Source organism: Scyliorhinus canicula, chromosome 12 (assembly GCF_902713615.1).
Source record: "Scyliorhinus canicula chromosome 12, sScyCan1.1, whole genome shotgun sequence".
Lineage (NCBI taxonomy): Eukaryota > Metazoa > Chordata > Chondrichthyes > Carcharhiniformes > Scyliorhinidae > Scyliorhinus > Scyliorhinus canicula.
Window position 1 is genome coordinate 105,536,447 of NC_052157.1, and position 24,772 is coordinate 105,561,218.

The 24,772-nt window shown below is 45.1% G+C and overlaps 1 protein-coding gene across 1 annotated transcript in view; it reads right to left on the reverse strand.

Moving 5' to 3' along the window:
* Nucleotides 1–6,565: 6,565 nt before the first annotated feature.
* styxl1 (serine/threonine/tyrosine interacting-like 1) overlaps nt 6,566–24,772 on the reverse strand; it is a 47,865-nt gene continuing 29,658 nt past the window's right edge. The window contains exons 5-8 of the mRNA XM_038813665.1: nt 16,816–16,961; nt 15,696–15,790; nt 10,463–10,572; nt 6,566–7,303 (exon numbers count right to left, since the gene is read on the reverse strand). Of these exons, the coding sequence (XP_038669593.1) occupies nt 7,172–7,303; nt 10,463–10,572; nt 15,696–15,790; nt 16,816–16,961 (483 nt within the window). The 3' untranslated portion in view covers nt 6,566–7,171. The remainder of the gene's footprint in view (nt 7,304–10,462; nt 10,573–15,695; nt 15,791–16,815; nt 16,962–24,772) is intronic.

Below are 24,772 nucleotides of genomic sequence, written 5' to 3' on the forward strand. Positions count from 1 at the left end.
ACTTACTCTCAGGACCCCAACCTCCTGCCAAGTTGGTTTAAACGCTCCCCAACAGCACCAGCGAACCTCCCTGCAAGGACACTGGCCTCATTTTTTCACGTGCAACCCATCTGCCACGTACAGGTCCCACCATCCCCCTAAACAATCACAATGTCCCAGACATCTAAAGCTCTCCCTCCTGCACCATCTCTCCAGCCATGTATTCACCGGGACTAGCCTATTTCTATACTCACTGACACACGGCACCAGAAGTAAGCCAAAGATTACTACCTTCTGGGTCCTGTTTGTTAACCTTCTAACTCCCTAAATTCTACTTGCAAGACCTCATTCCTTTTTCTACCTATATAGTTGGTACCAATGTTTATAACAATATCTGTCTGTTTGCCCTCCCGCTTCAGAATGCCCAGCAGCAGTTCAGTGACATTCCTGACCCTGGCACCAGGGAGGCAACATACTGTGACACTGACCGCGAGGACACCATTCCCAGCTGCTTCACTTTGAGCTGACTGCAAGGACACTGTCCCCAATCAAATTCTGATTTATGTATTTAACTTCACATCTGCGGTTCCTGGAATTTGCTGACTGGTTTACCCTTTAATAACGATAAATGGTGTTAGGCTCGCCATTTGTTTCTACAGCAAAATGTGGTCGAATGAATTCCAAGGCTCTCAGTGTAATCAAGTGATATTTGACATTGCTACCGAACTACATTAATGACAATGCCACGAGGACCAGTCATATTGCAGGCAACCATATGAGTGACAGTGCACAAGTTCATGTTTAGGGAGAGTTCTAGGGGTTGGTTTTAGAATCTGGATTCTTGGTCAGGGGGTTACAGTAAAAATTAGTATTTTTGTTCGGTGTTTGAAACTTATTTATGTCTTCCAGATACCAGATTATTGATAAACCTTTGTCACTAGACATCCCCTCTTGACAGATGCAACCTTCCCACCTGCATCCTGAAAACACAAAACTTTTCACTTATTATGGATACCTTAACCATAGATAGATAGACATAGACTATTTTCTAAATGGGGAAATGCTTAGGAAATCAGAAGCACAAAGGGACTTGGGAGTCCTTGTTTACGATTCTGTTAAGGTCAATGTGCAGGTTCAGTCGCCAGTTAAGAAGGCAAATGCAATGTCAGCATTCATGTCAAGAGGGCTAGAATACAAGACCAGGGTGTACTTCTGAAGCTGTATAAGGCTCTGGTCAGACCCTATTTGGAGTACTGAGCAGTTTAGGGCCCCATATCTAAGGAAGGATGTGCTGGCCTTGGAAAGGGTCCAGAGGAGGTTCACAAGAATTATCCCTGGAAATGAAGAACTTGTCGTATGAGGAACGTTTGAGGATTCTGGGTCTGTACTCGTTGGAGTTTAGAAGGATGAAAGGGGATCTAATAATAATAATTAATAATAATCACATTGTCACAAGTAGGCTTCAATGAAGTTACTGTGAAAAACCCTGAGTCGCCACATTCCGGCGCCTGTTCAGGTAGGCCGGTACGATAATTGAATCCACGCTGCAGGCATTGTTCTGCATTGCAAGCCAGCTATTTAGCCCAGTGTGCTAAACCAGCCCCTCTTATCGGATCTTATTGAAAACTGATACTGCGAGGCCTGGATAGAGTGGATGTGGAGAGGATGTTTCCACTTGTAGGAAAAACCAGAACCAGAGGTCACCATCTCGGACGAAAGGGACGATCCTTTAAAACAGAGATGAGGAGGAATGTCTTCAGCCAGAGGGTGGTGAACCTGTGGATCTCTTTGCCGCAGATGGCTGCAGAGGCCAAATCACTGAGTGTCTTTAAGACAGAGATAGAAGGGCAGCACGGTGACACAGTGGTTAGCATAGCTGCCTACGGCGCTGAGGACCCGGGTACGAATCCCGGCCCTGGGTCACTGTCTGTGTGGAGTTTGCACATTCTCCCCGTGCCTGCGTGGGTTTCGCCCCCACACCCCAAAGGATGTGCAGGTTAGGTGGATTGGCCACGCTAAATTGCCCCTTAATTGGAAAAAAATAATTGGGTACGCTAAATTTTTAAAAAAAAGAGATAGATAGGTTCTTGATTAATAAGGGGATCAGGGGTTATGGGGGTAAGGCAGGAGAATGGGGATGAGAAAATATCAGCCATGATTGAATGGCGGAGCTGGCCCGATGGGCCAGGTGGCCTAATTCTGCTCCTATGTCTTATGGTCTTAACCCATATCATTAAAATAAATTATTGGGTTATTATCACAGCCCCATTTGTGGAATGCAAATTGGCTGCTGCAATTGCCACAGTGCTTGAGTGCTGTTAAGGCAGTTTAGGGCGTCATGAGATTGCAAAAGGCTGTATAAATGAAAGATGTCTTTCTTGCAGTGAGTTTTTTAAAAACTTTGCGCAACAGACTGAAGCAGCTTTCAGCTTTTTAGGCGGATCACTTGCTAGTGCATTGAAAATTTTGTTAATTGAGTATCAGTTTTGGGATTTATATTTGTGTATTATCACATCTGTAATTAATGTGTAACTAGCTGTAACTAATGTGAATTACTTGAATTAACTTGACTGTTGTAAGGGTCCTGTTTATTCCCTTATTTTCCCTTTTGTTTTGCCATTATGATTTGTGATCCATGGATAATGAATGGACTTGTATCTATAAGTCAAGCAGCAGAGAGGAATGTGGAATTCGGAAGTTACAGGAGAGTACACTCTGCTAGTCTGAACAGGAGCTTCAGACTTTTCGGTACCAGATAGAGAGAGATGGGTTGGGACTCGGTTTGATTGATGGGCCACCCGGCCAATGAATTGGCCAAAAGGCCATACTCTGCCTGGTAACAAATGGTGATTGGATCCTATCCCACTGGACTGATTTTCAGCGTCCCAAGCTCAGTTTGACTCCTAGAAGCTCAGATACAAGGACTCCTCCGTGTTTACCCCAGATGGGCTCGGAGTGCTTATTTCTGGAGCTTCAGAGAACCTCAATGAATGAATTTACATGAAAACCATTACAGGCTGCAGACAGAGACAGGGACCTACTCTCTCTCACTCCAGAAAGGCTGTGGAGTGCTGTATTCCTGAAACTACAGGAACCTGAATGAACCTACAGTAAAATACCTTGAACTGAAAGCAAAGTTTGAAGACGAGTAAGGTGCTGGAACCAACCATCTGAAACCAAGACTCTTCTTTTTTTTCTTATTTTTACCTCTTTCCTCCCCTCTGTGTTTGTCTGTTGTGTATGAGTTTGTCTGTCGTGTGTGTGTGTTTGCTGCATATTTTAATACGGTTAATGTTAATTAAAAGTAATTGTGTTTATATTTACAAAACTGGTAACCGTAATTATTGGGCAGCCAGGGGCCAAAGACTTTGGGTATTTTTCTAAGAATAATTGGTAAATTCACTTTTTTGTGACTCCGGGTCAAGTGGGGCTGGAATTGACCGTGCACTAGCCCAAGGTGCCATAACACCAGCCATTTTGCGTATACCAAGATTCCAGTTAGTAAGAATGAAAAAAGAGCCCCTAAATCACAAAGTACTAGTGAAAATCAAAACGCACCCTCAAAACAAATTAATTTGACCCTTGCTACAGGAAGATGTCAGCCAACAAGTGCTACTTCAATTCCATTATTCCACTCGTTCCATGTATCATAGAATTTACAGTGCAGGAGGCCATTCGGCCCATCAAGTCTACACTGGCCTTGAAAAAGCATTCTACCCAAGCCCACACCTCCACCCTATCCCCGTAACCCAGCAACCCCACCTAACCTTTGGACACTAAGGGGCAATTCAGCGTGACCAACCCACCTATGCTACACATCTTTGGGCTGTGGGAGGAAACCGGAGCACCCGGAGGAAACCCACGCAGACAGGGGGAGAACGTGCAGACTCCGCACAGACAGCGACTCAAGCCAGGAATCCAACCCGGCTCCCTGGCGCTGCGAAGCAACAGTGCTAACCACTGTGCTGCCCTACAGTTCTGGATGTGATCAACTGAAAAATCTAATCTAATTACTTATGAAGTTGCTGGTGTTTCAGCAAATTGGATGAAATAATGAATCTTTTCCCACACTGAGAGCAGGCGAACGGCCTCTCCCCAGTGTGAACTCGCTTGTGTCTCAGCAGGGTGGATGAATGAGCAAATTTTTTCCCACACTCTGAGCAGGTGAATGGCCTCTCCCCAGTGTGAGTGCGCCGGTGCCCCCGGAGTTGGGATGAGGTAGTGAATCCCTTCCCACACTCTGAGCAGGTGAACGGCCTCTCCCCAGTGTGACTGCGCTGATGAACAGTGAGATCGTACGACGACTTCAAACCAACCCCGCAGTGAGAGCACTTGAAAGGTCTCTCATCAGAGTGAACATGCTGATGGCGTGTTAGTTCCCCGGAACTTTTAAAACACTTCCCACAGTTCGTACATTTAAAAGGTTTCTCCTCGCTGTGAACCCACTGGTGTTGCAGCAGCCGGGCTGACTGAGTGAATCCCTTCCCACACTCGGAGCAGATGAACGGTCTCTCCCCAGCGTGAATTCGCTGGTGTTCCAGCAGGTGGGATGAAGTAATGAATCCCTTTCTACACACGGAGCAGGTGAACGGTTTATCCTCGGTGTGAGTGTGACAATGATTTACCAGCCTGAACTTGTCATAGAACCTTTTTCCACAGTTTCTTCTCAGTGTGTCTGCGTTTGTGTTTCCACAGGCCAGATGATCGGCTGAATCGTTGTCCACACGCAGAACACTTGTACGGTTTCTCTCCACTGTGAACGGTGCTCTTTCCTTCCATGTTCAAAATCCACTCAAGTTACAATAAATTGGTCAGATACCTGTTGTCATTTTTAGTTTCAGCTTCCCGACTGAAAATTGTCCCCTTCTAATTTTCTTCCGATAATCCGCAGTTCCTCAGCAATGGCAGAGCCGAATTAACACCACTGTACATTTGGAGCGCCCATACTGTGCATGCACTGTTCCGTCCCAACACTACGCATGCTCTATTCGCGACTCACTCCTGCGCCTGTGCAAGCGCATCCTTTTATATGTTGATGCAATTCCCTTTAATATTTTAATCTCATTTAATTGTATGCTTTGATTATGAATAACGTAAGCCACTAAAGCTGTAATTGAGGGATTCCAAGAACCTTGATTTTACATTAAATAATTGAGGACAAATAAGTCTGGAAAAACACACAGCTCTTCGAAGTGTGATAGCGGATCTTCAACATTCACCATAAAACACCAGATGGGACCTTAGTTCAATGTCTAATTCAAAGGCTATCATTGTACTAATGCAGCACTGGAGTGTTTGCTCAGAGTATCCATTCCCATCCAGGATGGAAGTCATACCTGCAAACATTTGAGGTTGTAGGTAAGCCTGGCTGCAACTAGTGTACAATGATCTGGGGCTCTATGCAATTTCAGTTGGTAGAGAAACAATTGACGGAAGCCCCAGAGTAATGGGGTAAATGGTGGGTTTTTCGCTGATTGGTCAAGTAATGACTATAGATTGGAAAAGCCTTGTTGAAATTGTATTACATGAATCCCAAACACAGCCAATCCAACAGCCGTTTAAATTCTTTTAAAGTATTCTGCATACCTGAAATATTTTTTGTGAAGAAATCCTATCATGATCTCTTTCCGTTTTTCAAATAGATAGTTTTCTTAGCCTATTGTGGTTTCCTTGCACCCAAATGACTTGTTCCATATCCTTACCAACTGAAATTGCTTGATTTAATTCCCTACAGTTAATAGGTTCAAAAGTGTTGATTCATGAGATCTAAATTACACAGTGACTCACCCCTAACATTTTCCCACTATTGAGATGCAATTCAAATCCGAACAATTAGTGTAAATGAGGGAGGCCATTCCATCTATATAACCCATATGTCATGTGAGAGTACCTTTAAGAAATGGATGTTTAAGCAATGTACCTTTAAGAAATGGAGCACTCATATTACTGAAGTGATGTCAGAGGGTGGGGGGAGCTGAGCTGAGCTCACTTCTGCTTTTGGTTTTAGTTTTGAGGAAAAGAGCTTGGGTGTGTCTGTGTTAGCAGTGAGCCGGATCTGCTGTGATCTCTGCCATGAACGACTATCTCTGAATCATTTGAGTGATTTAAACTCATAATAGTAATGTCTTTAACCTGATGTGTTTCTGTTTAAAGGTTTTAAGTCTCTTGGATGTTTAAAGGAAAAACTGAAGGATTATTTAGTGTTGTATTATTTTCGGGGTTATCTTTGAAGTAAGGGGTGTTAAGTGATCCAATGTTTATTTAAAAGGTTAAGTTGAGTTCATGGAATAAACATTGGTTTGTGTTAAAACCCACGTGTCCATAATTGTAATACCACACCTGAGGAACAAGCCCTGTGCTTCAAAAGCAACAATCCTTTAAAGGTGGGGGTTGGTTGAACGGCATGGTACATTTCGGGGTTCTGAAAACACCGCTCCCATAACACTTAAAACCGAGAAACAATTGACGGAAGCCCCAGAGTAATGGGGTAAATGGTGGGTTTTTCGCTGATTGGTCAAGTAATGACTATAGATTGGAAAAGCCTTGTTGAAATTGTATTACATGAATCCCAAATACAGCCAATCCAACAGCCGTTTAAATTCTTTTAAAGTATTCTGCATACCTGAAATATTTTTTGTGAAGAAATCCTATCATGATCTCTTTCCGTTTTTCAAATAGATAGTTTTCTTAGCCTATTGTGGTTTCTTTGCACCCAAATGACTTGTTCCATATCCTTACCAACTGAAATTGCTTGATTTAATTCCCTACAGTTAATAGGTTCAAAAGTGTTGATTCATGAGATCTAAATTACATAGTGACTTACCCCTAACATTTTCCCACTACTGAACACTTGTTGTTCAGCCTCATTTTGCTGACACTGAATTCAATCGGTCTATTGACAGTCAAGCATTTTTTAAAAATGGTATTTAAAATTGTGCTATGACACCTTTATATATAAATTAATTATAAGTCCAACGTGCACATTTATAATTGAAGCTGCATTAATTTGTTGTAACCCACATTACACTTACGGTTACAATTACGAATTATGTTGATTTATGTGTCAGTATAAATTAAATGACATTCCAGGCACCTTTCATGCAATTAAATTATTCACTTAAAAATTATAAATGTATTCAAATCTAAATTTACAGTGCATGAATCTTTGCTTTAAGAGCTACAAAATATCATTTCAATAATAAGGGTCAGAGACATCTGTGATATTTCTCTTCAATACGCGTTCCTCCCACTTAGAAAGCTGATGGACAAAGTCACGATGTGGACGAATGGTTGTTTTGCACTTCTGAACGTGTTCCCAGGCATCCTAAGGGAAAGGAACATCAAGATACTTTTAATTAACTGATCTGCAAACCCAGCATTCAAAAGATGGCAAAAGAAAACTGTGGAGGGCTCCAGCGTCATTATTATAACTAGTGGAGGGATTTGAGTGGGCTTGCCCCACGTATTCCTGCTTGCCACTGTGCTTTTCCATCCTCCTTGTTGGTTGGTAATTTTCATTTGGATTTTAAAATCAATCTGTCTTCCACAAAAAACTGTGCCCTCTTGTTTTTTAATATTTTTTATTCTCCTTTTTCACATTTTCTCCCAAATTTACACCTACCAACAATAAACAATAATCAGTAACATATGTCAATCCCCATATTAATAACAACGATCCCATCCTCCCACCAAACCCCAAACATTAGCCTGCATGTTCTCACAAACAAGTGACAAAAAAAGAATTGGGGATCACCCATAGTCGCCATTAACACACACCGCCCCGCTCGCACCAACTAATGTTCGATGTTATCCAGTTCTTGAAAATGCATAACGAATAATGCCCATGAATTGTAGAACCCCTCCATCCTTCCCCTCAGTTCAAACTTAACCTTCTCAAGAGTCAAGAATGCCAACAGGTCCCCCTCGCCAAGGCACAGGGTGGAAAGGTTGCTCCCCAACCTATCAGGATCCGCCTTTGGGCGATCAATGAGAAGGCTACAACATCTGCCTCTGTGCCCGTTTCCAACCCCGGCTGGTCCGACACCCTGAATAGGGCAGCACGGTAGCATGGTGGTTAGCATAAATGCTTCACAACTCCAGGGTCCCAGGTTCGGTTCCCGGTTGGGTCACTGTCTGTGTGGAGTCTGCACGTCCTCCCCGTGTGTGCGTGGGTTTCCTCCGGGTGCTCCGGTTTCCTCCCACAGTCCAAAGATGTGCGGGTTAGGTGGATTGGCCATGCTAAATTGCCCGTAGTGTCCTAAAAAGTAAGGTTAAGGGGGGGGGGGAGGGTTGTTGGGTTATGGATATAGGGTGGATACGTGGGTTTGAGTAGGGTGATCATTGCTCGGCACAACATCGAGGGCCGAAGGGCCTGTTCTGTGCTGTACTGTTCTATATTTCTAAATGTCTTTGTACTCCCATGTCCACCACTCTCTGGAAGGGCTCTATTTTTGCTTGAAACAGAAAGATCCCTTGGATGTGGCTATTTGTTTTTCTTTTACATCCATATCCTCATATCCTGTTAACTTGCTGTTTCACAATGATTTTTAATTTTTTTTAAATTTACACAATCTTTTTTAAGTTGTTCTAATTAATGGACAGTTTAGCGTGGCCCATCCACCTACCCGGTACATCTTTGGGTTATGGGGGGGTAAGACCCACGCAAACACGGGGAGAATGTGCAAACTCTACACGGCCAGTGACCCGGGGCCGGGTTTGAACCCGGGTCCTCGGCACCATGAGCAGCAGTGCTAACCACCGTGCCACCCTCTGTTTCACAATGATGGGACTTGTGACAGTGACCCAGCCGGGAATCGAACCTGGGACCCTGGAGCTGTGAAGCATTTATGCTAACCACCATGCTACCGTGCTGTTTATCAGGAACATCCTTTGTAAATCTACCCTGTCTAGTCCTGTTTGAATTTCATAGGCCTTTAAGAGAATCCCCCACTCATTCTTCTGAACTCCAGCAAATATGAAATGAATATCACTTATTGTCACAAGTAGGCTTCAAATGAAGTTACTGTGAAAAGCCCCTAGTCGCCACATTCCAGCACCTGTTCGGGAAAGCTGGTACAGGAATTGAACCGTGCTGCTGGCCTGCCTTGGTCTGCTTACAAAGCCAGTGATTTAGCCGTGTGCTAAATCCTATCTGACTATTTAAACTAGGAAACGGAGAGTTGTTGTCAAAAAGACTTTTTCATCACATGTCGTCTGAGAAAGGATTTTTGTTTAAATTCAATCCTTTCTTATGTTGTACAAATAAAGCCATTCAAACTGTTGTTCACAGATGAGAAAAAGAAAGTTTCTACAGATACTAGTCCGCATCAGCAAGATAACATTATACTGGGGATATATGTGGCTGATACTGTATCTTTTTATTTTCATTTTCTTTCCAGGTATCAGCTACTAACTTGTCTCACTGTAAGCAGGATAATAATGTAAATCAAGCAAAAGTAATGAGTTGTTAAGGTCTGGAATGCACTCTGTGTGGTAAAGGTAGTTTTATGTTGTCACGGAGAGTCCACACCGAGTTGTGTCAAAGAAATGTAGGTTTATTTACAAGACTATAATACACAGCTCCCCCGGTAGATCCCAACCAGGTCTTAATGGTCGTTGACGAACTGGCCGAACATAGACTGAGTCCCCCCCCCCAACTTAAAGAGGGAAGTCGTACTCTGCAAGGGACACTGGTATGACAATCATTCCTAGCCTGTAAGCCCCGTGCTGAGGGTTAAGACAGGCAGGTTCAACCAAAGCATTCAAGTGGGAATTGGGCTGTTATTTGAAAAGCAACAATGTGCAGGGTTATGGGGAGAAGGCATGAGAGTGACATTAGGTGAAAAGCTCTTTTGGAGAGCTGGTGCAGACACAATGGGCAGAATGGCCTGCTTCTGCACTTTAACAATTCTGTGGACGGTATCTTCCAGTCTCACCAGTATCGGAAAGCGGCAGGCAGGGGAATTTAATTTGGCGGGAGGCAGGGGAATTTAATTTGGCAGGAGGCCAATAATCAGCTCCCGACAACAGGATGAACTTTAGCCATGAAATTCTCAGGCCTTTTGCAGTCAATGTCAGGAAACCCTTTTTGCATCACCAGGTGAGTCCTGATGAAGGAGCTATGCTCCGAAAGCTAATGATTCCAAATGAACCTGTTGGACGTTAACCTGATTAACATTTAATACCTGCTCATTAAAACGCCGATTCACCAATATTAAATTCCCCCTCCTAAGTGGCTCCCCACCAGCTGGTTGCATTTTTAATGAGCTGAACAGCGCAAGATTGCCAGCTACCCACAGTGGAAATCACCTCCATTCCCACTCCCACCTCGAAGCTGAGACTCCAGAGTGGAGAATTCCAGTCTGTGATTCTGTAAAATGAGAGTCTGGCAGTTTAAAAGTGGTGCTGCGATTGATCCCAGAGTTCAAGCTGCCTTTCTTCATACTAACACATCAGTCACTTTTATAAAGAGTTTCTAAGTTACCTTTAATGGAATTTTCTGAGAATGGATCAGATAGGCCATCACTGTAGTACAGCAACGACTTATACCCAGAGTGGAGAATACCATCACCGTACCTTTCTTCAATTGCCCATCTGTGTATAAGAAAGGAATGTGTTGAATATAATTTTGCTGCTCTATAAACTGTCTCTAATTACATGTGGTCATGGAGAAATTGATGGCAATTTCCAAAATTGACAACTTAGATCTTCGAATTAGACAGTAGGAAGAACCATAGGCCCTGAACTACTCCAGCAAACCCCACTGGGATCTGGATGTAGAAAATGTAGGATAAGCTATGTTGCTGCCTTATTGAGGCAGGGTGTTGGGGTGTTGGGGAGGAACCATAGTGATAAGTGGTGGAGTCTCACTTTTGTGGATGTTTCTGCTCTCTTGGTCTTAGTGAGATCAAGTGAGCGCTTGGAGCCCATTGTGGCAAGTGAGATGTGGGGTTGAACCTGGACCTCGAGAATTGAAGAGAATTTTACAAATACAACATTTGTTTAGCAGTCATTGAACTGAGAGGAATTATAGGTATTTCACACCAATGGTTTCCTGGATTTTCAACTGCAGGGACTACCACAGATGGACAAAGGTCTGTTCCTGTCGGCTTCTTTCCCTGACCCCATGAATGTTGACAGCATCAGGGTCCAAAGGAGGTTTACAATAATGATCCCTGGAATGAAGAGCTTGTCGTTTGAGGAACGGTTGAGTACTCGTTGGAGTTTAGAAGGATGAGGGGGGAATATTATTGAAACTTATAGGAGACTGCGAGGCCTGGATAGAGTGGACGTGGAGTGGATGTTTCCACTTGTAGGAAAAACTATAACAAGAGGGCACAATCTCAGACAAAAGGGATCATCCTTTAAAACAGAGATGAGGAATTTCTTCTGCCAGAGGTTGGTGAATCTATGGAACACTTTGCCGCAGAAGGCAGTGGAGGCCAAATCACTGAGTGTCTTTAAGTCAAAGATAGATAGGTTCTTGATCAATAAGGGGATCAGAAGTTGTGGGGAAAAGGCAGGTGAATGGGGATGAGAAAAATTTCAGCCATGATTGAATGGCGGAGCAGACTCGATTGCCCAAATGGCCTAATTCTGCTCCTATGTGTTATGGTCTTTATAAACATTGTACCACGTGCCTTTTATTTTTAAATAAATTATCTATTTGTTGTAGTATTTTGACATAACATCGGCAGACAAGAACAGGAGTAGCTCATTCGGTCCCTCGAGCTTGCTCCACCATTTAACTAGATCATGGCTGATCTTCTACCTCAATGTTATCTTAATGTAATTGGTATTTAGAAATCTATCAATTTCTGCTTTGAACATAATTAATGATTGACCACCCTCTGGGGTAGAGAATTCCAAAGAGCCCGATGAAGAAATTCCTCCTCAGTCCTAAATGACCTATCACTTATAAAAAAGCAGATTTTTCTGAGAACATAACCGAAAATTTAAGATGGCAAGGAAATTACATTGTCAGAAATTAAATTCCAGTAAAATAAATTGTTTCGGTAATATGCTGTCATGTTCTGAATGACAGGGTGGCACGTGGCAGAGTGGTTAACACTGCTGCCTACGGTGCTGAGGACTCGGGTTCGAATCCCGGCCCTGGGTCACTGTCCGTGTGGAGTTTGCACATTCTCCCCATGTCTGCGTGGGTTTTACCCCCACAACCCAAAGATGTGCTGATTAGGTGGGATTGGCAACGATAAATTGCCGCTTAATTAAAAATAAAATGTTCTGAATGACAAACTATCAAACCAAGTTTCTGAAACTTGGGTCCATACCCAGATCAAACTGATCAACTTAATATTTGCTCTGTACTAAAGCATAAGACTGTCCCTTATTCAACATTAAATGGTATCACTAAGTGTTGGAAATGGAAAACTGAACACACAGGCGCTCTTCTCTAATTCAGAGTGAGGTAAACTGCTTCAGTCTTCTATAACAAATTAGTGATCCATCCACTGGATTTGAAATGGGAAACATTTCAGTTGAGGTGGGTCTGTAAAATTTGAGTCCAATATGACTCTTCTTTGGAATCCCAAGTTCCAAAGAGACCCATTGAATCCCGACAGTGCAGAAGGAGGCCATTCGGCCCATCACGTCTACACCGACCAAGCGAAAGAGTACCCTACTTATGCCCACTCCCCTACCCTATGTCTGAAACCTACGCAATCCTTCCTAGCCTGCACATCTTTGGACACTACAGGACAGTTTGGTATTTTTTTCAAAGAATGTTTTTTATTGGGTTTTTTATACATGGTATAATTTACAGATGTACTCATAGAGAAACCAAAAAGATATGACAAAAACACTACATAACTAAAAAAACCAAGGGGTGGGAAAGTAAAAACTGTGGAAGTGTATATACATAGAAGCAATGGAAAGACAATTACGTTATACATGTCACTGGTGGGGGGGGGGGGGGGGGGGCGGCTGTTGGGGTTCACCCCCCCACTTTTCTGTTTAAAAAAAAAAGAAAATACATACAGAAGAAGCAAAACAAAACAATACTGGATGGGCTGGGTGGATGTTGCTTGCTTCTCCCAGTCGGTTTTCGCTGTTGTGTGTTTGCCTCCACCTCGGCCGTCTGTCGTTCCTTTCTCCTTTACTTTCTTACTCTTTGATGCGCTGCTGTGTTCATTGTGGTCGTTGTCGTTTCCCGTGCTCTCCTTCCAGTTTGTGTTCCCTCGTCTTTCCTACCCTCTGGCTCCCCTCTTATTATTCTTTGTCTCCTGTCCTTCCTTCTTCCCTTTCCCCCCTTCCTCTCTGCAGCTTCCCTTTCTTTTGAGCTGTGTTTGGCTACCCCCTCTTGCGCTGTTCCTCCTGGGTCCTCACTCCCTTCCCTCTTGTTTCTCATGGCCTGGCTACTTTCCCCTAGTTCTTGGCTACTTGATTATTTATTTGTTTGTTCATTGGCCACAAACAGGTCCTGAATCAGTTGGGTGAATGGCTCCCATGTTCTGAGGATGTTATGACCATCGGATGGCGCATTTGATTTTCTCCATTTGGAGAAATTCCGATAGGTCGGACAGGCAGTCTGCAGCTTTAGGTGGTGCTGCTGACCGCCAGCCGAGCAGGATTCTACGGCGGGTGATCAGGGAGGCAAAGGCAAGGGCGTCCGCCCTCCTCCCCATGAAGAGATCTGGCTGGTCTGATACCCTGAAGACCGCCACTTTCGGGCAAGGCTCCACCCTCATCCCCACCACTTTGGGCATTGCCTTGAAGAAGGCTGGTACCCAGCAAGACCAGGCGTGGTTGGTTGGGCCTCCTTGGCACCGTTCACATCTGTCCTCCACCTCCGGGGAGAACCTACTCATTCGGGTTCTTGTTAAGTGGGCTCTACGTACCACCTTTAGTTGCATTAGGTTGAGTCTTGCGCACGTGGAGGTGGAGTTGACCCTATGTAGTGCTTCGCTCCAGAGTCCCCACCCTATTTCGAGCCCCAGGTCTTCCTCCCATTTCTTCCTCGTCACGTCCAGTACAGTGTCAGCCCTCTCTACCAGTCGTTCGTACGTGTCGCTACCGTTTCCTCTACCTAGAATGTTTGTGTCCAGTAATTCCTCTTGTAGCATCTGTCGCGGTGGTTATGGGTGCGTCCTTGTCTTCCATGGGAAGTTTTTAAGCTGCAGGTATGCGAGTTCGTTTCCCTTAGCTCGTTGGAATCTCTCCCTCAATTCATCCAGTGTTGTGACCCTGCCGTCCTGTCTCCACCTTTCAAAGGTGGCGTCAGTGAGCGCTGGCACAAACATACGGTTGCTGCAGATGGGGGCTTTATCGGACATTTCGGTCAGGCTGAATTGCTGCTGTAATTGATTCCAGGTCTGGAGGGTGGCTATCACCACTGGGCTGCTGGAGTGTTTTTTTGGGTGGGGCTGGAAGTGCCGCCATGATGAGGGCCCGGAGCGAGGTTCCCCTGCAGGAGGCATCCTTCGCGCACACCCACTCGGCTTCTGGCTCCTTAATCCCTCCCATTATTCTTTCTGCTGTCGCCGTGCAGTGGTAGTATTGTAGGTTTAGGGGGGCTACCCCTCCCCTGGACTTTGTTTTCTGTAGGACGTTCTTTTGGATCCTAGTATTCTCATATAGATGTACCTGGACAGCACGTTCATTTTGATCGTCTGCACTCTCCCCGCGAGGGAGAGTGGGAGTGTGTTCTATCTCTGCAGGTCCTTTTTGACTTCCTCTGTCAGACTGGTCAGGTTCCACTAGTGAATCCCTGCCCAGTCGTGAGTGATTTGGATCCCCAGGTAGTGGAATTTGTGCTGGGCTTGTTTAAATGGCAGTCGTCCCAGCGCTGGCCCTCCCCCTTGTGGGTTCACCGGGAAGATCTCACTTTTGCTCATATTGAGTTTGTAGCCCAAAAAGTCACCAAAGTCTTTCAGGAGCGCAATGATTCCTTCCATGCTGCTTTGTGGGTCTTAGATGTAGAGGAGCAGGTCATCTGCATAGAGCGAGACTCTGTGCTCTCTGCCTCCCCTTTGGATCCCCCTCCAGTTTTTTGCTGTTTTGAGAGTGATCGCTAGTGGTTCGATCGCTAGGGCGAACAGCAGTGGGGACAGTGGGCATCCCACCTGGTTCCCCTGTGCAGCTGGAAGTACTGGGAGCTGGTTTTGTTTGTCCCTATGCTCGCCATGGGAGTGTTGTAGAGGAGCTTTACCCAGGTGAACACTGATCCAAGCCCAAACCGCTCCAGTACCTCTATGGGGTACTGCCACTCGACTCTGTCGAAGGCCTTTTCTGCATGCAGGGAGACAATCACCTCTATTGTTCTCTCCCCGGAAGGGGTCGTGATCACGTTCAACAGGCGCCTGATGTTCAATGTTCGTTGTCTACCTTTGACAAAGCCCGTCTGGTCCTCTGTGGCCACGTCTGGAACGCAGTTCTCCAGCCTTTTGGCTAGGATCTTGGTCAGTATTTTAGGACAGTTTAGTGTGGCCAATCCACCTAACCTCATTGGACTAATCTCTTGTTTGCCTCTCCACAGATGCTGCAAGATCTGCTGAGCTTTTCCAGCACTATTTATTTTTATCCCATTCCTAACAAGTTATTATCCACTTTCCATTGTACAGGGATTGCAGGCCTCACTACAGACAAGCAGAATATGAACTAATTTAAGTCATAAGGTGTAACATTTTATATTCTGTGACATATCTACTTACATGCTGAAAAGTAAATTTAATAATTGCAGGATTAATCCATAAACTCACCGAGAAAGTTGCACATCATTGGGAAATGGTAATAAAGGTCAGTTTCTTCTGAAGAAGGAATATGTAAAACTGAAGCAATGCTCTCGTCTGTGACACTGAAAGGGAAAACAGATTGATACGATTGTTTCTTCACGTAGTTTCATAAGATCATAAAACTAAAACTACATTGCGAATTGAGGGTGATACATGTAAATTATTCTTGTGGAAGAACTTTAGAAAAAAGCAATTGGTGAGATAGTTGAAAAGATTTGCAGGGCAATGTGGCAGAGCAAATGAGTGGGACTTAAATGCATAATCATAGAATGTACAGTGCAGAAGGAGGCCATTCTGCCCATCAAGTCTGCACCGGCTCTTAGAAAGAGCACCCTACTTAAGCTCATGCCTCCACCCTATCTCCGTAACCCAGTAACCCCAACTCACATTTTTGGACACCAAGGACAATTTATCATGGCCAATCCACCTCACCTGCATATCTTTGGACTGTGGGAGGAAACCGGAGCACCGGGAGGAAACCCACGCAGACACGAGGAGAACGTGCAGACTCCGCACAGGCAGTGACCCATGCTGGGAATCGAACCTGGGACCCTGGAGCTGTGAAGTAGCAGTGCTAACCACTGTGCTACTGTGCTGCCCTAACAAATGAAATTTCTAGAAATCGTAGCTCTATTTGCCCGCATTTTTCCACAAGTATAGACAAATTGATACTCATGCTCAGTTTCAACATTTTTAAGAAATATCATTTAAACAAAAGAATCTTCTCCCACAAAGGTGCTGATTGGGACATAGTTCCACAGTGCCAGCCAACTAGCCGTGTTGTGTATCCCTTCCATATTACCATTTCTCTGGGTGAATGGGAGTTGTGGAAGGCACAGTTACAAGCAGAATAAAATATCACAACTCTCTCCTCTGCCCTTGCGTCATAGATCTAATGACCTTTCATTTCCCAGACTAACTACTCTGTGATCCATCTGAGTGAGTCCCTTTCTAATTAGTCCCTTTCAAAAAGGCCCCTCCTTCTCAACGTTGTCCCTTGCCTGAGGTGTGGTGATCCTCCGGTTTCCTCAAATGGGAAAGCAGCCTGTGGTCAACTGGCACTACAGCGACTTTACCTTTTACTCACATCATTTCTTTTGCTTTACAGAGGTTGAGGTACGCCTTGAATTTCAGATCTTTCTGAACTTGCTGATTTGTGGCTTGTTTGAAATCACCCATGTAAAGTTTGGCTGGTATAATCTCTATTGGATAGGGTTTGAAGGCATCCAGCTCCTACAGGCAACACAATGCAGAAACATTTCAAAATCTTCACGTTTCAGTTGAAATATATTTGAATCAAAAAATTCAGAATCTGCTTCAATGTAATTGCTTCGACCACGTATTGATGTACATTTTCCTGCCTTTGTATAATTCAAGTCTCCTATCACCAAGACTAAAGCGTTGACTTTGGCTGAAGTGTTGCACCGTCAGTGCCTTCAATGCTCATAAGTTTATATGATATGGGAGCAGAATTAGGCCATTCGGCCCATCAAGTCTGCTCCACCATTCTATCATGGCTGATATGTTCCTCATCTGCTACCTACAATGTTACAGACCAAGAGCTGGATTGCGAAATCAGCCAGAGCATCTCCTCCCTAGAGCACATGACCTAGGAGCAGTAGCCGGCAATTTAGCCTCCCGAGCCTAACACCCTCAATGTGATCATGGCTGATGCAATCTTGGCCTAAACTCCACCGTCCTACCTGTTCTCCTTAACCCTTCAACCCATTACCAATCAAAAATCGGTCTAACTCCTCCTTAAATTTACTCACTGTCCCTGCATCCACTGTACTCTGGGGTAGTGAATTCCACAGATTCATAACTCTTTGGGAGAAGTAGTTTTTCCACAAATCTGTTTTAAATTTGCCAACTCTTACTCGAAGATTATAACCTCTTGTTTTAGAATGCCCCACAAGAGTAAGCATCAGCTCCCCACGTCTAATTTATCCATATCTTTTAACATCTTGTATACCTCAATTAGATTTCCCCTCATTCTTCTAAACTCTAGAGAGTTTAGGCCTAAATTGTTCAATCTCTCTTCCTACGACAAACCCTTCATCTCTGGAATCAATCTAATGAATCTCCTGAACTGCCTCCAATGTCGCTACATCTTTCCTCAAATACGAGGACCAAAATGTGCACAATATTCCAGGTGCGGTCTTACCAATGCCGTGTATAGTTGTAACAACACCTTCTTACCGTTATACTTTGCTTGTTACATCTTCGAAGAACTCAATTAGAACAAAGAAAATTACAGCACAGGAACAGGCCCTTCGGCCCTCCCAGCCTGCGCTGATCCAGATCCTTTATCTAAACCTGTCTCCTATTTTCCAAGGTCTACTTCCCTCTGTTCCCACCCATTCATATACCTGTCTAGATGCTTCTTAAATGATGCTATCATGCCCGCCTCTACCACCTCCGCTGGTAAAGCGTTCCAGGCACCCACCACCCTCTGCGTAAAAAATTTTCCACGCACATCTCCCTTAAACTTTCCCCCTCTCACCTTGAAATCGTGACCCCTTGTAACTGACACCCCACTCTTGGGAAAAGCTTGTTGCTATCCACCCTGTCCATACCTCTCATAATTTTGAGACCTCAATCAGGTCCTCCCTCAACCTCCGTCTTTCCAACGAAAACAATCCTAATCTACTCAACCTTTCTTCATAGCTAGCACCCTCCATACCAGGCAACATCCTGGTGAACCTCCTCTGCACCCTCTCCAAAGCATCCACATCCTTCTGGTAATGTGGCGACCAGAACTGCACGCAGTATTCCAAATGTGGCCGAACCAAAGTCCTATACAACTGTAACATGACCTGCCTCACGGTAGCATGGTGGTTAGCATCAATGCTTCACAGCTCCAGGGTCCCAGGTTCGATTCCCGGCTGGGTCACTGTCTGTGTGGAGTCTGCACGTCCTCCCCGTGTGTGCGTGGGTTTCCTCCGGGTGCTCCGGTTTCCTCCCACAGTCCAAAGATGTGCGGGTTAGGTGGATTGGCCATGCTAAATTGCCCGTAGTGTAAGGTTAATGGGGGGATTGTTGGGTTACGGGTATACGGGTTACGTGGGTTTAAGTAGGGTGATCATTGCTCGGCACAACATCGAGGGCCGAAGGGCCTGTTCTGTGCTGTACTGTTCTATAAACTCTTGTACTCAATACCCCGTCCGATGAAGGCAAGCATGCTGTATGCCTTCTTGACCACTCTATCAACCTACGTTGCCACCTTCAGTGCACAATGGACCTGAACTCCCAGATCTCTCTGCACATCAATTAAGTTAGTCAAACATGATTTGCCCTTCATAAAACTATGCTGATTCTGATGGATAGCACTTTGGCTTTCCAAAGTCCTGATATTATGTCCTTGAGAATTTATTCAAACAACAGATGTTAAACTAACTGGTCTGTAATTTCCCACATTCTGCCTTCCTCCTTTTTTGAATAAGGGCGTTATGTTAGCATTTTTCCAATCCACTGTAACCCTTCCCGTGTCCATGGAATTTTGGAATATCATAACCAATGGATCCACTATCTCTGCTGTCACTTCCTTTAATACCCGAGGATGTAGGCCTTCAGGCCCTGGGGACTTGTCTGACCTCAATCCCAAGAGTTTGTTGAGTACCGTTTCCATATTGATGCTGGTTGTTCCAAGCTCCACCCTTTCTATTACCTCTGAATTTCCCGTTCCTAATGCTGCTTCTACACTATCACATAGAGAACATTTCTGCTGTGCAAAGCTGGTTTCATTAGATATTCCTCTCTTCTGAGTAGTTTCCCACTGAAAAAAACACTTCTGCCACTCATCCAACAATTCAGTCACTATATATTGATTGAAAGCACAGAGAATGTTAACAGAAATTGATTAGTGATAGGTAAACCAGATTATTAGTAATGTCACCATTTTAGGAAGGGTTGGCCAGGTGAAGGCCCATACATCATTTCACTTAATATGAAAAAGACTCAGTCTGTGATGTAGTCCTTGCAATGGGGAGGGGGGGGATTCTCCGAGCCCCCCGCCGGGCCGGAGAATCGGAGCAACTGCGCCCCGACGCCAGTGCGCGATTCTCCGAGGTGTGGGGAATTGGTGCTGGCGCGTTTGGCGCGGCGCCAGCTGCGGGCCGCTGGAGACGGCGGGGCCACTGATTCTCTGGCCCGGATGGGCCGAGCGGCTGCTCCGACACGACAGAGTCCTGCAGGCAAGCCGTTCAGCACTGGTCGCTGCCGGTGGGAACGCTAGGGGGGCTGTCTGGCCCGCGATCGGGGCCCACCGATCGGCGGGTCTCCATTCCTCCGCCGGCAATGTTATATCCCTGCGCCATTTTTGTGTGGGGCGGCCTGGGGGAGGACAGCCACTGCGCATGTGCTAGTTGGTGCCTGCCCAACTGTGCATGCGCGGGATCCAAGGCGCTGCGTCTTTTATGCGGCACCAGGTCTCTGATGCCGTGCCCAGGACCCGCCCCCACAAATTGCACCACGCCCCTGCCAGCCCCACGGAGGCCCCAGAATGGGGTCTGGGAATGGACGCCGACGTCAGAGTAAAACACTCCGGTTTTTACTCCGGCGTCGGCACTTAGACTCGCGTTGGGAGAATCCCGCCTGGGGTCTCAACATTTGGGTTGGAGAACCAGTGCAGAGACCAACAGCTTTCCATTTCCAGCAGTACCACTGAGGAAGCTGGTTGTTGGAGGCCGGTGATCTCAGTCCCAGAACATCACTGCAGGAGCTCCTCAGGTCAGCGACCTAGGCCCAAACATCTTCAGCTGCTTCATCAATGATCTTACTTCCATCATAAGTTCGAAGTGGGGGCTTAGCACCAGTTGCAATTCCTCATATACTGAAGCAGTCCATGCCGATATGCAGGAAGACCTGGACAACATGGAGGCTTGGGCTGGCAAGTGGCTAGTAACATTTATGCCACACAAGTGCTAGACCATGATCATCTCCAACAAGAGAGATAATCCAACCATCTCCCATTGACATTTAATGGCATTACCATTGCTGAGTACCCCACATCAACATCCTGGGAGGGGTTACTATTGGCCAGAAACTGAACTGGACCAGCCATATGAATGCTGTGGCTAAAGGAGCAGGTCAAAGACTGGGAATCCTGTGGCGAGTAACTCACCTCCTGACTTCCCAAAGCATTTGCACCATCTAAAAGGCACAAGTGTGATGTAATACTTTACACTTGTGTGGATGAGTAAAATTTTAACAACATTCAATAAGCTTACATTATCCATGGCAAAGCAGCCCATGTGATTGGCACCCACTACCTGCAACATCTACTCCTCGACCACTGACAAACTGAGACAGCAGTGTGTACCATCTACAAGTTGCATTGCAGCAACTTATTTTTCATTCATTTATGGGGTAGGGCTTCGCTGGCTAGGCCATTATTTATTGCCCATCCCTTGTTGCCCTTCAGAAGGTGGTGTGAGCTGCCTTATTGAAACGCTGCAGTCCCTGAGCTGTAGGAACACCTACTCTGCTGTTAGGGTGGGAGTTCCAGGATTTTGGCCCAGCGACAGTGAAGGAACAGCGATATATTTCCAAGTAGGATGATAAGTGCTTGGAGGGGAATCTCCATCTGGTGGTGTTCCCATGTATCTGCTGCTCTTGTCCTAGATGGTAATGGTCAAGGGTTTGGAAGGTATGGTCTAAGGAATCTTGGCGAGTTGCTACAGTGCATCCTGTAGATGGTACACATGGTTGCCACTGTTCGTCAGTGGTGGAGGGTTTGAATGTTTGTGGAAGGGTCAGCAATAAAGCAGGCTGCTTTGACCTGGATTGTGTTGAGCTTCTTGAGTGTTGTTTGAGCTGCACTCATCCAGGCAAGTGGAGAGTATTCCATCGCCCTCCTAACTTGTGCCTTGTAGATGGTGTAGAGCAGTGCTTCTCAAACTATCTGATGTGGCGGACCGGCAGTTTTTTTTTCAATGTGCCAGGGACCGGTGAGCGAAACAAGCCAATCCAGCATTACTGTCTCTTTCTTTTCTGGAAACACTCCACGTACCGGCAGACGATGGTTCCGGTATGCGTACCACACTTTGAGAAGCACTGGTGTAGAGGCTTTGGGGAGTCAGAAGGTGAGTTAGTCACTGCAGGATTCCTAGCCTTTGACCTGCCCTGGTAGCCACAGTATTAATATAGCTTGTCCAGTCCAGTTTCTGATCAATGGTACCCCCCAAGATGTTGATTGTGGGGGATTCAGCGATGGTAATGCTATTGAATGTAAAGGGGTGATGGTTAGATCATCTTTTGAAGGAGGTGATTATTGCCTGATACTTGAGTGGCGTGAATGTAACTTGCCACTTTTCAGCCCAAACCTGGATATTGTCCAGATCTTGCTGCATTTGGACATGGATTGCTTTATTATCGGAGGAGTCTCAAATGGTGCTGAACATTGTGCAGTCATCCACAAACATCCCCACTTCTGAACTTATCTTTCTTTGTGCCAGGTAGGACTCCAACCAGCTGATTGTTTTCCCTCTGATTCCCATTGACTCCAGGGGCTCCTCGATGCCATACTCGGTTAAATGCTGCCTTGATGTCAAGGTCAGTCACTCTCACCTTACCAAGATGCCTTCGTCATACAAATATATCAATTAGGAGCACCTTGAGCCTGCTCCACCATTCAATAAAATCATTAACCGCTTCTAACAAATTTACATCTTTCCTTCAATAAAGAGACCAAGACTACTCAGTATTCCAGATTAGGTCACACTAGTGCAGTGTATAACTGAACTATGACCTCCCTACTTTTGTAATGAATTCCCCAATCAACAGTAGCCTTTTGTGATTCATGCATTAGGACACCAGATTCCTCTGAATCTCAGAGCTCTCCAATCTGCCACCATTTAGATAATATGCTTTTTTCATTCTTCTTGCCGAATGGTCAGGGCCACGTGGGATGGGCAATTAATGCTGGCCTGCCAGTGAAACCCACACCCCTTGAATATATAAAGAAAAAAATGAACAATTTCACGTTTCCCCTCATTATTACTCCATTTACCAGAACTTCACCCACTCACTTAACCTTTCTGTCTATGTAGCTCCTTATGTCCACTTCACAACTTACTTTCCAATCTTTGTGTCATTTGCAAATTTAGTAATCTACCTTCAGTCCCTTCATCCAAGTCATGTATATAAATTGTTAAAGGTTGAGGCCCCAGCATGGATTCCTGTAGCACTCATTGCATCCCACCAACCGGAACAAAATCCATTTATACCTACCCTCTGTTTCCTATTAGCCAGCCAATCTTCTGTCCATGCCAATATGTTATCCCCTACACCATAAGCTTTTATTTTCCACAATAATCTTTGATGTGGCACCTTTTTAATTGCCTTCTGGAAATCTAAGTACAGTTCATCAACTGGTTCATCTTTATCCACAGCACATGTGACTCAAAGAACTGCAATAAATTGGGGAAACATGATTTCCCTTCCACAAAACCATGTTGACTCTGCCTTGAAATGTTCTAGGTGACCCGCATAAAATTGTTAAGAATGACTGTCAACATTTTCTCTATGAGAGATATTAAGCGATCTGGTCTGCAGTTTCCTGCTTTTTATCTCTCTTCCTTTTTGAATAAAGGAGTTACAATTGCTATATTCCAATCAATGCCATCTTCCCTGAACCTAGTAAGTGTTGGAAAATTAAAATCAAGGGTACAACTATCTCACTGGGCACTAATTTCAAGACCCTAGGATGATCCATCCAGACCTAGAAATTTTTAAGTCCACAGCTCAATACCATTTCTTTGGTGATTGATTTTCCTAAGTTCCTCCCTACCTTCCATTTCCTGATTACAGTTATTTCTGGGATGTTACATGTATCCTCCATTATTAATTCCTCAGACTGACTTTCTGCACTTTTTGACGAATACTCACTTTGTTAACTCTTATTCAAATATCTATAGAAATTTACTGTTCACCTTTATGTTTCTAGCTAGTTTCCTCTCATATTCTATTTTTTCCCTCCTTATTAATCTTTTTGTTCCTTATAATTCTGTCCAGTCTTCTGACCTGCCATCCATCTCTGTAGAATTATATGCTTTTACTTTGGGTTTGATATTGGGCGCGAGTTAGTGGCCTTGTCGTGCCCGGACTTGGGCTCCGGACGAGGCTGTTGAATCTTCCAAGAGGCCTCTCGCAAAATTCACGATGCTCAATATGTCTCCCGAGATTCAACGGAATCTCGCGCGACGGCAAGATCTGGATCTTGCCCTCACTGGGTGTGATCCAGAGTAGCATATTTATACATTCGCCGGATTTGCGCGGTACTCAATGGCTGCGGCTGGGAGACCTCACCAGGGCGCCATTTAGACCTGGCCCACACAAATGTGCACCTGGGGGGTCTCATTGGAGACCCGGGTGGTCAGGGTGGCACCCAGGCTTTCCCCCTGGCATCTTGGCAGCTCAACTGCCAGGTTGGCATTGCCGGGGATCAGATCAGGTGGGAGGGGTGAAGCCTTGCCAGGGAGAAGGGGAGTAAGAGGGGTGGGGGGGAAGGAGTGGTTCCTAGGGGTCATCCCAAGGTTGGGGAGGGGGTGATGGGTGATCTGGGCAGCCGGACAAAATGGTGCCCCGATCTGAGAGGAACCTTTAGCCGTTGAATAGCGGGATGTTTCTCAGCACTGCAGCCACTGAGAAATATCCCACTAAATGTGCCGTTCAGCAGACTTTAACTCAAGTCTTGGGTTGCAGGAAGATACAGATGGGATGGTGAAATGGGCAGATAAGTGTGTGATGGAATTTAATCCTGAAAAGTGAGAGATGATACACTTTGGAAGAAGTAATCTGACAAGTATTCAATGAATGACATGACACTAGGAAGTTCCGAGGAACAAAGGGACCGTTGTATGTTTGTCCATAGATCTCTGAAGGTGGCAGTGCAGGTTAATAGAGTGGTAAATGTGGTGAATTATAAACACTAATAATCCACACTGTATTGTACAACATGCGTTGAGCTTGTACCTTGTATCAGGTCATGTGTAGTTGCGCGGCTCTACCCATAGGGGGAGATGAGGAGCTTGTACTGGGCTCCA